Raw genomic sequence first — 14,538 nt, 5'->3', positions numbered from 1 at the left:
AATCTAGGTGCAAACATTTATACCAGCTAAGGCTGGTATAAGTTGGTTGTAACTAAATATGCACGCAGAGCTGGTTTTAGACATGGTGGGGGCCCTTGATCCCCCCTCCCCCTCATCTCCCCACCTACATTGCTACTATGCGGTCCAGGCATCTCTTCCCCTTTTCCTCACCACAGGCCATCTCCCTCCCTTCCCCTCACTTTGTGATCTTCTTTAAAATGTATATTTCCCTCCTCAGAGGGGCCCCGGCATGGCAGCCATCCTCATAAGCTGCCTCCAACTGTCCCAAAGTTTTCCCTCTCTGCTGTGATCCACCCAGGTGAAAACAAGAAATTGTGTCATAGGGGGTCGGACCCGGCGGATTGCGACCGAGAGGGAAAGCTTTGGGGCAGCCACAGGCAGCTTGTGAGAGTGGCTACCATGCCGGGACCCCTCTGAGAAGGGAAATTCATTTTTAAAGAAGATCGGGAAGGGAGGTGGAGACGGACTTTGGTGGGGAGAAGGGGAAGAGAAGCCTGGACCGCAGGGCCCCCAGGAGCTATGGGTCCCAGGGCAACTGCCCTGTTTGCCCCCCCCTCAACGCCTTCCCTGATTGCTCACAAATTTGCCCTGCTTTGCTAGTACTCTCTAAAGGAAAACAGGCGTCAACTTTCCTTTATAGAAAATGCTCCAATAGGCACCTCTTTTACCCACCCAGGGAGTAATTCTCTACAGGTTGTCTAAAGGTAGCCGCTGGGATGATGCACGCTAAGCACGAATTCTACATCTGCAATTATTCAAGTTAATTGCCTTTACAGAAACTAGTGTAAGTCTGCAGTTACGCACTTAACTTTAGGTGTGAGCACTTATGCTAGCTCAATGGCTGGGGTAAATGCTCATGCCTAACTGCTTTCAGTTAGGTGCATACGTGATAGTGCCTGCGCACATGAGTGCTAGGCACACCCCTGACCCGCCCATGCCCCTTCCAGGTCCATGCCCCTCTTGCAGCTGCATGCTATGGATTTTACATGCTCAATTTGTAGCATACTGACTGAGGGCAGTTATGCATGTAACTGCAAATTAATGCCTGTTGGTGCCAATTAACACTGATTATAGCCAATTATTGGTTGTTAATGTCAATTAGCAGATAATTTAACAATTAAGTTATGCGCATGACTGGCATTATTTACTTCAATTCTTTGAAGGAGTAAACAAACATGTGGACAAAGGGGAGCCGGTTGATATTGTGTATCTGGATTTTCAAAAGGCGTTTGACAAGGTACCTCATGAAAGGCTACAGAGGAAATTGGAGGGTCATGGGATAGGAGGAAATGTCCTATTGTGGATTAAAAACTGGTTAAAGGATAGGAAACAGAGAATGGGGTTAAATGGGCAGTATTCACAATGGAGAAGGGTAGTTAGTGGGGTTCCTCAGGGGTCTGTGCTAGGACCGCTGCTTTTTAATATATTTATAAATGATTTAGAGATGGGAGTAACTAGCAAGGTAATTAAATTTGCTGATGACACAAAGTTATTCAAAGTCGTTAACTCACGACAGGATTGTGAAAAATTACAAGAGGACCTTACGAGACTGGGAGACTGGGCGGCTAAATGGCAGATGACGTTTAATGTGAGCAAGTGCAAGGTGATGCATGTGGGCAAAAAGAACCCGAATTATAGCTACGTCATGCAAGGTTCCACGTTAGGAGTTACGGACCAAGAAAGGGATCTGGGTGTCGTCGTCGATAACACACTGAAACCTTCTGCTCAGTGTGCTGCTGCGACTAGGAAAGCGAATAGAATGTTGGGTATTATTAGGAAAGGTATGGAAAACAGGTGTGAGGATGTTATAATGCCGTTGTATTGCTCCATGGTGCGACCGCACCTTGAGTATTGTGTTCAATTCTGGTTGCCGCATCTCAAAAAAGATATAGTAGAATTGGAAAAGGTGCAGCGAAGGGCGACTAAAATGATAGCGGGGATGGGACGACTTCCCTATGAAGAAAGACTAAGGAGGCTAGGGCTATTCAGCTTGGAGAAGAGACGGCTGAGGGGAGACATGATAGAGGTATATAAAATAATGAGTGGAGTGGAACAGGTGGATGTGAAGCGTCTGTTCACGCTTTCCAAAAATACTAGGACTAGGGGGCATGCGATTAAACTACAGTGTAGTAAATTTAAAACAAATCGGAGAAAATTTTTCTTCACCCAACGTGTAATTAAACTCTGGAATTCATTGCCGGAAAATGTGGTGAAGGCGGTTAGCTTAGCAGAGTTTAAAAAGGGGTTGGACGGTTTCCTAAAGGACAAGTCCATAAACCGCTACTAAACGGACTTGGAAAAATCCAAAATCCCAGGAATAACATGTATAGAATGTTTGTACGTTTGGGAAGCTTGCCAGGTGCCCTTGGCCTGGATTGGCCGCTGTTGTGGACAAGATGCTGGGCTCGATGGACCCTTGGTCTTTTCCCAGTATGGCATTACTTATGTACTTATGTACTTATAACTTGTGCATGCAACTTTGCATAGTAAGTGTCAAAATTGTGCGTTTATAGAGATAGGGGCTAGTTCCTAAAGTTAGTCACCTAAATCCTTTGAAAATCGACTCCATTATCAACTTTCTTTTCTTCTGGCTGTACTTCTCACAATGCTCCCAAACACTCCTCTGGCTCTGTCCACTCCTTTATCAATCTCTCTTAATACTTTTAATACTTGAAATCACCCTGAGCTCCCTCTCCTTGTTGATACAAATCAGTTCTTCACCACTCATTTGGATTTATGCAGCCCTAAATGCAAGCCTCTGCACTTTTTTTTTACACTGAATTTTAACTGCCAAGTACTTCAGCTTTCTTAGATCACTTCCTTTTCTGTCTATTCCCTCTGCTCTGTTGCAGATGTTAGTGTCATTTGCAAACAGCAAGTTTTTCCTTCTAATCCTTCTACAAAGATCAATCACACAGCCTGCCCGGGTCTAATCCTTTAGGCACACCATTAGTCACCTTCCTTCTCAGAGTAAATTTCATGTATTTATTACTCAAACAGTTTCTAACCTAGTCTATCACCTTGAGGACCACCCCAAACTGCTCGTTTAATAATGAGTCTCCTGTGTATGACAGAGTAAAAGGTTTTGCTGAACTGTAAAGTAAATCACATCCAATGCATGCCCTTGAACTAATTTCCTACCTAAGCAAAGAAATCAATCAGATTTGTCTGACTTGCAGGGTCAGCCCAAGGTTATATGATGCCTTTGGCGAACCTTCAGCCATGCCCTTCCCCAGGGGTGGATCAAAGACCTACCCCCCCATAGTCCAGCATCTCCTCCTCCTTTCCCTATTCCTCCATACCTAGCATCTCCTCTTCCCTTCCCTAGCTCCCCCTGAGGTGTTCAACATCTCCAATTCACTAGCACCCCCAAGGTGTCCAGCATTTCATCTTTATTTCCCTCCCTACTGCAATGTCTAGCATCTTCCCCCTTTCCCTTCCCTCTGCCAGGCCTGTTGCCGGCCAACTTCACCTAATCTGGGCCCAAAGCTGTCTTATGAATCAGCACAGTGATGAACCTTTCAATACAGGCTTGCACTCAAGTGGTCAGCAAGCAAAAAAGAGGGTGGAAATGACCAATGCGATGTGTCAGGATAAAAGCACGAGTCCTTTATTCATGTACACCAGCATTAGCTTGAAGACAGCACATCAAAAGTAAGCAACAGGGTTTGCTTGAAGGGGAACTCAACATGGTCTGTGTTTCGGCTTATGCCTTTATCAGCAGTCTGAAGCTTTAATCATTATAAAATTTGTGTTGACAAAAGATCACGTGATGCATTGAGCTAGCAGGATGCAGGTCTGAGGAGCTCCAGGTAACCCGCGCCTCCTTTGCTACTAATTTGGCGAAATACATCACTTTTAATAGTTCGGGAGAGCTGACAAGTGCCTGTGCACATCTTTATGGAGAAATTCCTATCTTGCAGTGGCAATATTATGGTCAGTACAGCACATAAACAGGATCAGGAGAAGGGCAATGGTGGCCCAAGAAAATGGCTGACGCACATGGTGTGCAACCGTCTGTATTTACAGAGGCCCAACTTGCACAGATAACTAAAGTGGTGGCCTGTGCTTTAGATCCTTGCCTGGACAAACTATCAGAGCAGCTAGCAAGTATGGAAACTTTACTTGCTGACACATTTAATCTATGGGCTTACACCTTTTGATAAGTCCTTCTATCGAACTGTTTTGGATATTTGTGCTCAATATACACATGAGGACCTGATGGTGGTGGGAGACATGAATTTAGTCATGGATCCCACTCTAGATCGCTGTTCAGGGAGGAGTTTGGGCAAGGGGAGTGCAGCACTCCATTTCTCTGTTGAGGAGTTAGACTTAGTTGACACATGGTGAGTACTGCACCCGGAGGAAGGGGATTTCACACACCTCTCCAGGGCCTATGACACTTGGTCATGTTTGGATTACATTTTTGTCCGCTGTTCTCTTTTCCCATCTATTTCTCGGGTGGTTATTGGTCCTGGAGAGGTGTCTGACCATGCTCTGTTGTGGGTTGAGATGGAGTCTTTGACTTATTAGCACAGAATAGGAGGGGGGGGGGGGGGTTCCAGCCTACTTGAGCCAAGATTTGGATTTTCATCGATATTTACAGAAGAGGTGGGAATTTTATATGCTCAACAATTCTCAGCATTTTGACCAGCTTGCTTTATTTTGGTCTGCAGTTAAAGCGGTGTAATGGAAGATGTAAAGGATTGCTTTTCAACCCTGCTTTGATCGATAATGAACTCTGAAATCTTCTGTCTTTGACCGAAAGTAACTTTCCTTGTAAATACAAAAGCAAGTTGGAATGCCGAAGATAAGACACAGCTCTAATTAATTTGTTATGTGAAGGGAAAGATGGAGCTTGTTTTCGGGTTCAGACTGGCCACCTGGACTAGGAAACATGTGACCACGTTCACACAGTATGGCTTGTTTACCTAAACAGAGAAGCATTCTGTAATTTTCCTTAGCTCTGAACATGAGTTCTGAGCCTAATAAAAAGGGGAGTTTCCTTCAGTGAAATCGGGGGCTCATATGTGAGTGGACGCACTGTGCAGAGGATCTGTTCCTGGTCAAAAAGGCTCCTCACTTTCGCTGTAATGGGCCCCCACAGCTGATGTTAAGAGCCTGGATGATGTAAGGACCAGTGATGTTGTATGTATGTATTATTGCTTCTTTTCCTGGTCTAAGAACTCTTAGCAATGCTTAGATGTAGAGACCAGTGATGTAATGATTGTATAGCTAATTATTGTGTGTATATAGCTAATCATTGTATATGTCTTAACCATTGTATATATATCTTAATCAATATAGAATTTAGCTCCTCTAATAAAGGTCTCATTTACCTAATACGAATCCAAAAGAATCCACAGTAATTATTGAGTAGTCTGTGTCAGTGAGACAGGCTGTAAATCCATACAAGCGGTCATACAGGAGGATATAATTTCCTATGTCAGTGCTCGAAATAAAAGAATAGCCTGGGTGATATTTCATTTGGAAATCCAATTAAAGAAGGAAAAGCAATTCTATATTTGTAAACCCACTAAATGCAACAAGAAGGCTATGTTAGCTACACAGGTAGCCCTTCATACTTTTTTGAATGAGCGCACCTCCAGACAGATGCTCTTTTGAAAACATCGATTTATCGATATGGTAAAAGATCTGGTTAACTCTTGGCTCAACTAGTGAAAATCAGGGGAGGCTCCCATGAGGTCTCAGCTCTTAAAGACAGTGCTAGTCAGATACATAAGACTGAAGACACTGCTGGGATCTTTTATGATTATTTTAAAAGGTTCAATGAGGGAAGCCCTGAGGTGTCAGACACTGAAATTCATCAGTTTCTCCAGACTTCTGGTATGTCCCCTTGCCCCCTGATGTGCATGAGACCTTACATGCTCCCTTACAGACCAAAGAAGTTCAGACCACTATCAAAGGTCTGAAAACCCACAAGGTGCCAGGGCCTGATAGTTTTTCGGGACAATTTTATAAGCTACTACAAGTTCGACTGATGGATCCCCTGCTTGATTACAATGAGAATGCTACTGGATGTCAACAGTTTCCACAGCATGCTAATTTCGTTCTTATTAATTTGATAACCAAATCCGATTGCTTTGGTGAACGGCCTGATGCATATAGGTCAATTTCTCTCCTTAATGTGGATATCAAAATTTTGTCATGGGTGTTGGTGGATCAGCTCTCCGTCCTCCTCTTTGGGGTAATGGATGAAGCAAAGGTGGGGTTTGTAAGGGGTTGGAAGTTGGTTATTAGCATTTGCAAAGTGCTTCTGGCTATGTCCTATTGTTAGTCTGCACACCTTCCTGCCTTGATCATTAGTCTGAATGCAAAAAAGGTGTTCGATTGGGTGGGGTGGCAATTTCTTTTTCAAATGCCCGTCTGCTTCTTAACATCAAGACATATGATCACGTCACTCCTTTGTTTCTTCAACTACACTGTCTTCCTATTTCCTTTCAGTCCTGGTTTAAGATTTTGGTTCTTACTTACAAAGTTTTGCATTCTGGTAGTCCCCCTTACCTTTCCTCTGTTGTCATTCCATACACCTCAGCCTGAGCCCTTGTCCTTCTCTCACCTCGTTTTGCACAGTACGAATCCACTAGGTCTGCTGCCTTCATTTTTCTGGCCTCTAAGCTGTGGTACAATCTTGCCCCCTCATTTCGTTCTGAACTCTCCCTCCCAGGATTTAAAGTATCTCTTAAAACTCATTTTTTCAATCTAGAGTTTGGCACCGCTCTGAGACAGCCCCGACCGCTAGTAGGTCTGTTTGAAGACGACAAGTTTTAATTTTAATTTACTGTCTTTTATTTTATGCTTTTTTACTGATTTATTTGTTGTGTGATTGTCTTTTTGTCTTTGATTTGTATGGATATTTCCTATTATTTATGCAGTCATTAGAAATAGAATAAAATAAAACATAGAAAGAAAATAAGATGATACCTTTTTTATTGGACTAACTTAATACATTTTTTGATTAGCTTTCGAAGGTAGCCCTTCTTCGTCAGATCAGAAATAAGCAAATTTTGATAAGTAACAGCATATATAAGTGAAACATCAAATTATTTCAGTGACGGTCTGAAAGGATGAGGAAGGGGTGGGCTAGGTGAGAAACAGAGAGGGCTGAGAGGATGGGGGCCAGGGAGATATGCATGGTGATCAGAGAGTGACAAAGCAGTGAAATTTCATGGTTTATAATGGGCTAGAAAACCCAGATCTTTCTTAAGTCCTGTCTGGTGGGTGTCAAAATATTTAATCATTTTGACGTCAAAGGTCTTGTGTTCCTGTATTGTTTTAAAGTTTCCCTTAAGTATTCTCACCATAAAACCATTAGTACAGTGTTCTGGTTTTGTGAGATGCTGTCCCACAGTTGGCACTGGCATTTTTCATATGATGTCTATGTAAGTTAAATCTCTTCTTCAGCATCTGGCTTGTTTCTCCAATATAGCATTGTTCGTCACATTTTTTACACTGGATAACATATACTACATTGGAAGATGAGCATGTGAAGGATTCCTTTATGTTGAATATTTTTCCTTTGTGAATGACTGTGGGGTCTTGTGAAATGTTTTGGCATAATTTGCAGCTGTATATATTGCAAAGATGTGTGTCATTCTCTTCTTTTTGAGTCTCTGTTGAGACCACAAATTGGGTGGCTGTCGGAAGGCCAGCACTGGTGGGGATGGGAATATTTCTCTCAGTAATTCATCCTCCTGGAGTAGTGGCTGCAGATCTCTTATGATTTTCCTCAGTTTTTCCAGCTCTGGGTTGTATGTCACTATAAGGGGGGTTCTGTCTGTGCTTTCTTTTCTTTGTACTGTAGCAGATTTTCCCTGGGTGTTTTGAGGGAGGAGACAATATTCTTGGAGATTATTTTGGGATTGTATCCTTTCTGTTCGAAGGATGCAGTCAGGATTTTGAGGTGCCTATCTCTGTCCCCTGGGTCAGAGCAGATACGGTGGTATCTTGTGGCTTGGCTGTGGATAATGGATTTTTTTTGTATGTGAAGGATGGAAGCTGGAGTTGTGGAGGTAGCTGCATTTGTCTGTGGGTTTCCTATATATGGATGTTTGTATGTAGCCATTGCTGATTGAAACTGTAGTGTCCAAAAAATTGACTTTTTCTTATCATCTTATTTTCTTTTCTATGTTTTATTTTAATTTTATTTCTATTGACTGCTTTTAGAAGTGGACTAACACGGCTGCCACATCTCTCTATTATTTATGGAGTTCCTTTCTGTTATTAATATTTGTAAACCACTTTGATCTCATCAATGTAAAGGCGATATACTGTATCAAGAAACTAAATAAATAAACATAAGTGTTAAAAAACGTGGTATTACAGGGTTGGGTTTTGGATGTGATTGTGACCTTGTATAATGCGCCAATGGCACACTTACTAGTGGAGTTGGGAGTCGGGGCTCTGAATTTTCAGGTCTGTCGAAGTACGTGTCAGGGCTGCCCATTGTCACCCCTCTTGTTTATCTTAACTTTGGAGCCACTTTTGTGTTCCATTAATCAGGGGGAAGTGGTTAATGGGGTTTCCTTAGACAGTAAGGATGTCAAAGCTCTGGTGCTTGCGGATGACCTTCTTGTATTGTTAACTGACCTCCAGCGGTCATTGCCTCGCTTATCTATATCTATCTATCTATATACACACATACATATATAGGATTTGCTTATTTTCATTTGATAAAGCTGGTGATTTTGTTTGTCGTTTCTGCCAGATAGTCTAAGTATGAAATTGGCATGAAATTGGGATAAATTGAGCCCTAAAAATTTTAAAAGGATATTATTAGAAAGAAAGTATTCTGTAATACTAATTATACCTCTTCATTCCTGTATCTTCCTGGCCAATAAGTGGGATCTCCAGGATATCCTACAAATTTTCCCTTAAAGAACGCAATGTAGAAACAAGAAGAGTAATAGTTGACAAACTGGAATAAGAACATTTTTGTAGTCAGACTATTCTCGTAATCCGTTTGTGTTCTTGGTAGTTCTGCAAGGAAAAACAAATGAAATTTTAACTGGTGAACCTTCCTGGGAAATGCATAGTGGGAGCATTTAAAACATATTGGGAATCTAAATAACAAAAATATAATGTAGATGACTGGGGTGGTAAGAGCAATAATATGGTTTGCAATAAGGTTTGAGGGTTGATTAATGAATTTTACATTCAATTTTCACAAAATCTTAACCAATTATGTAAGCACATAAGTACTGCTATACTGGGACAGACCGAAGGTCCATCAAGCTCAACATCCTGTTTCCAAAAGTGGCCAATCCAGGACCAAGTACCTGGCAAGAACCCAAAATAGTACAATACATTTTATGCTGCTAATTCTACAAATAAGCAGTGGATTTTCCCCAAGTCCATTTTAATAATGGTCTATGGACTTTCCTTTAGGAAACCATCCAAACCTTTTTTTAAATTCCGCTAAGCTAACCGCTTATACTACATTCTCTGGCAACGAATTCCAGAGTTTAATTACACGTTGAGTGAAGAAATATTTTCTCAGATTCGTTTTAAATTTGCTATGTTTAGGTTAATTTTCAGACAAACCTAACTGGCTAGGTTTTCAACTAGAAATTCTCCTAAATCCTGAAGGACATAATCCACCTGATATTTAAAACCATTTAACCAGCCTGGAATGGCTCCTGGCCAGTTAAATGACACTTAACTGGCTATCCGGCAAAATTCAGTGAATATTTCTGGTTAGCACTAAGCGGATAGCCAGTTAAATCGTGCAATATAACCAGCTATCTGCCGATACTCAGTACGTCGCTGGCTAAGTTTGGCAGCCAAATTAGGCTGCCAAAATAGCAGGCCTATTTTTGGCTAGTTTCAACTTAACCAGCCAGCGCTATCAGTTTGGCCAGTTAAATTGAAATCAGCAAAAAAATACCCGGATATTCAATGTCGGTCACTGGAAATGGCCCGTCATTGAATATCTAGGCTCATCGTCAACTGAGGGACTCAGTTCAGCTAACTTCCAAAGTCTGAATATCAGGCCCAGTTTGTCTGGTTAGATTTGGGATACTAGTTGAGAGGCCCATTAACTAAAGCTTAGCATGCGCTAATGGAATCAGTGAGCACTAAATGCTAAGAAACCCTGTTTATACCTTTGTGCTTCTTAATATTTAGCATGTGCTAATTCTGTTAGCATGTGCTAAACTTTAGTGAAAGGGCACTTGAGTGGCTGGGTTTGCCTGGATAAACTGAAAATCAGCTGTAGCCACCAAGCCATAAGCCCATCTCAGGGCTAGTTAAATTTGGCAGCTTTCTGAATTTATTAAGTTACATTTAGCCAGCTAGCAAGGAACAATTTTACAAGCAGAGTTTTATCCAGCTAACTTAAAACATTTGAAAAATTGATCCCTATGCCAGTACACAAGTGCCTGGGAAAAGGTAATAGACAATAAAATATGGACTCTGTTTCCACTAAATGGTTTCAGTAGTGATTTTCAGTTGGGAAACACTAGGGGCCCTGTTTATTAAGCCACGCTAGAGGTGTGTTAGCATTTTTAGCACGTGATAAGCATTAGCGCGCACTAACCGTGTAGATACCTATAATATTCCTATGGGCATCTACACAATTAGCGCATGCTAAAAATGCTAGTGCACCTTAGTAAACAGAGCCCTAGGTCAGTGGTTCCCAAATCCAATCCTGGAGTACCCCTTGCCAATCAGGTTTCCAGGATATCCATAATGAATATGCATGCACTTGATTTGCACACACTGCCTCCATTATATGCAAGTCTCTTTCATGCATATTCATTGTGGATTATCCTGAAATCCTGACTGCCAAGGGGTACTCCGGGACCGGACTTGGGAACTACTGACCTAGAGCTCTGTTTACTAAGGTGCGCTAACCGTGTAGATGCAAATAACATTTCAGTAGTGGTTAGGATTGAAAGGTACGGGAAATAGAAAGGAATTTTTTTTTAAATATATTTTATCTATAACAATTTCAAAATTAAATACTAGACTACTCTTGCATAATGAAGTATAGAATAGAGGCATATAATGCAATAATATAAGCAAATTACCCATAAGAAAAAGAATGTGTGAAGCGATGATCTCTCTTGGTGCAGTTTTTCAAGTTAAGATTTCCTTGTAAATGTGTTGTGAAGAGTTATGCTAGCCCTTGCTCTCAGTGAAATACAGGCCAATGGCTCATAATAAGAGCTAGGCTTCTTAAAATCAAAATCATGTCTGATACAAAAGAAAGCTAGCCTGTAAAAATCAGAGATCATCTTTGACACAGTTACATTTCACTGTGGCAAGTACTGAGATGAGGTAATTGAGAACTGGCAAGGGTGGGGCAATCTACTCTATAAAGAATCCTGAGATTGGCACCTGCAAGACGTCATGAGCAAGAGTTGCTATGGTTACGTAGAGATAGTGCTGGGTCAGCTGCACCCCAGGTGAGAAAATCCAAAGGGGGGGCTACAGGAAGGTTTGGGAACATGTGAAGTCATTCTGATCAACTGATAAGGACTAGGAGCCCTGTTGAGACAGCTTGGGTCCATTGAAATGAATAGGGCCAAAATTGTATATAAGCAGCAGTTTGAGGAGTATTAGTTCAGATGAGACGAGAAGAAGAAGGAGACAAGAGGAGAAGAAGACCAGAGAAGGGAGACTCCAGAAGGCTAGAGACAGAGGACGTGCCATGATATGCGGTTCCATTATGTGAATGCTTAACCTACCTGTATTACCATTGGTAAGATTGTAATAAACTATCTTATTATATCTACTACATACTGGGTTCCTTTCTAATTACAAGGGTCCATACTGCCTGACGGTGTAAGCCTGTCATGAGCAGATTCAAGGTTGGGAAAGCTAGATATTTGGAGGGCATATGTAACTTTGCCAAGAGAGATGAGACGGGCCACTGCTTCCGCTGCTTGATTAGCAAAGGCAGATTCTGAGAAAATAAACAGTTGTTAAGTATAAAGAAGAACAATATGTTTTCTTTCTTCCTCAGCAACTAAGATCCTTTAATGTGAAGAAATTTGGCTCCAGGGGACTGGTGGGTTGACCTAATAGGTCTCTGATGTTATTCTTGGGAAGATAAGTCTGGTTAATATGTTAAGGTCAGCTACCAGTCAGCTTGTATTTTGGTTTCTTTCTTTTTTCCTTTTTTTTCAGCTCCCTGCCGTTGTCTTTGACCTCCACTCCCCTAGCTAAGAGTAGAAGTGGAAAGGAAATACAGTGGTGGAAATAAGTATTTGATCCCTTGCTGATTTTGTAAGTTTGCCCACTGACAAAGACATGAGCAGCCCATAATTGAAGGGTAGGTTATTGGTAACAGTGAGAGATAGCACATCACAAATTAAATCCGGAAAATCACATTGTGGAAAGTATATGAATTTATTTGCAATCTGCAGAGGGAAATAAGTATTTAATCCCTCTGGCAAACAAGACCTAATACTTGGTGGCAAAACCCTTGTTGGCAAGCACAGCGGTCAGACGTCTTCTGTAGTTGATGATGAGGTTTGCACACATGTCAGGAGGAATTTTGGTCCACTCCTCTTTGCAGATCATCTCTAAATCATTAAGAGTTCTGGGCTGTCGCTTGGCAACTCGCAGCTTCAGCTCCCTCCATAAGTTTTCAATGGGATTAAGGTCTGGTGACTGGCTAGGCCACTCCATGACCCTAATGTGCTTCTTCCTGAGCCACTCCTTTGTTGCCTTGGCTGTATGTTTTGGGTCATTGTCGTGCTGGAAGACCCAGCCACGACCCATTTTTAAGGCCCTGGCGGAGGGAAGGAGGTTGTCACTCAGAATTGTACGGTACATGGCCCCATCCATTCTCCCATTGATGCGGTGAAGTAGTCCTGTGCCCTTAGCAGAGAAACACCCCCAAAACATAACATTTCCACCTCCATGCTTGACAGTGGGGATGGTGTTCTTTGGGTCATAGGCAGCATTTCTCTTCCTCCAAACACGGCGAGTTGAGTTCATGCCAAAGAGCTCAATTTTTGTCTCATCTGACCACAGCACCTTCTCCCAATCACTCTCGGCATCATCCAGGTGCTCACTGGCAAACTTCAGACGGGCCGTCACATGTGCCTTCCGGAGCAGGGGGACCTTGCGGGCACTGCAGGATTGCAATCCGTTATGTCGTAATGTGTTACCAATGGTTTTCGTGGTGACAGTGGTCCCAGCTGCCTTGAGATCATTGACAAGTTCCCCCCTTGTAGTTGTAGGCTGATTTCTAACCTTCCTCATGATCAAGGATACCGCACGAGGTGAGATTTTGCGTGGAGCCCCAGATCTTTGTCGATTGACAGTCATTTTGTACTTCTTCCATTTTCTTACTATGGCACCAACAGTTGTCTCCTTCTCGCCCAGCGTCTTACTGATGGTTTTGTAGCCCATTCCAGCCTTGTGCAGGTGTATGATCTTGTCCCTGACATCCTTAGACAGCTCCTTGCTCTTGGCCATTTTGTAGAGGTTAGAGTCTGACTGATTCACTGAGTCTGTGGACAGGTGTCTTTCATACAGGTGACCATTGCCGACAGCTGTCTGTCATGCAGGTAACGAGTTGATTTGGAGCATCTACCTGGTCTGTAGGGGCCAGATCTCTTACTGGTTGGTGGGGGATCAAATACTTATTTCCCTCTGCAGAATGCAAATAAATTCATATACTTTCCACAATGTGATTTTACGGATTTAATTTGTGATGTGCTATCTCTCACTGTTACCAATAACCTACCCTTCAATTATGGGCTGCTCATGTCTTTGTCAGTGGGCAAACTTACAAAATCAGCAAGGGATCAAATACTTATTTCCACCACTGTATATTTATTAATAAAGGTGGATTTGTTAAGTAGAAATTTATTGAGGTTACAGCAATTTAAAGGAGTTCATCCGTTGAGGATCTGCTGTTATTTGTAACCTATTGTTAAAATCGACCATAGTACCTGAAGATTAGAGGTGGCCAATGTAACGCCTATTTTCAAAAAGGGATCCAGGGGCGATCCGGTAAATTATAGACTGGTAATTTACCGGAGCAATGCCGAGCAAAATAGTGGAAACTATTATAAAGAATAAAATTACTGAACACATAGACAAACATGGCTTAATGGGAGAGAGTCAACGTGTATTCAGCCAAGGGAATTCTTGCCTCACTAATTTGCTTCATTTCTTTGAATGTGTGAATAAACATGTGGATAAAGGTGAGCTGTTTGATGTAGTTTATCTAGATTTTCAGAAAGCATTTGACAAAGCCCTCATGAGAGACTCCTGAGAAAATTAAAAACTCATGGGATAGGAGGCAATGTTCTGTTATGGATTAGGAATTGGTTGACAGATAGAAAACAGAGGGTAGGGTTAAATGGTCAATTCTCTAAGTGGAGGAGGGTGAATAATGGAGTGCCACAGGGATCTGTACGGGGACTGGTGCTATTTAACATATTTATTAACGATCTAGAAATGGGAATGATTATATTTTCAGATGACACAAAACTATTCAAAGTTGTTAAAATGCATGCGGATTGTGAAAAATTG

General features: G+C 41.9%; 1 protein-coding gene across 3 annotated transcripts in view; it reads right to left on the bottom strand.

Annotated features, from left to right (window-relative positions):
• The window catches only part of ANO6 (anoctamin 6), a 261,187-nt gene that overhangs the window by 53,582 nt on the left and 193,067 nt on the right, over window positions 1-14,538 (bottom strand). For all 3 annotated transcript variants that reach the window (XM_030216966.1, XM_030216968.1, XM_030216967.1), the window contains one exon: window positions 8,852-9,021. In XM_030216966.1, coding sequence (XP_030072826.1) covers window positions 8,852-9,021 — 170 coding nt within the window. The remainder of the gene's footprint in view (window positions 1-8,851; window positions 9,022-14,538) is intronic.

Source organism: Microcaecilia unicolor, chromosome 10 (assembly GCF_901765095.1).
Source record: "Microcaecilia unicolor chromosome 10, aMicUni1.1, whole genome shotgun sequence".
Lineage (NCBI taxonomy): Eukaryota > Metazoa > Chordata > Amphibia > Gymnophiona > Siphonopidae > Microcaecilia > Microcaecilia unicolor.
The sequence above is the reverse complement of the archived record's forward strand: the minus strand, read 5'-3'. Positions and strand labels throughout refer to the sequence as shown.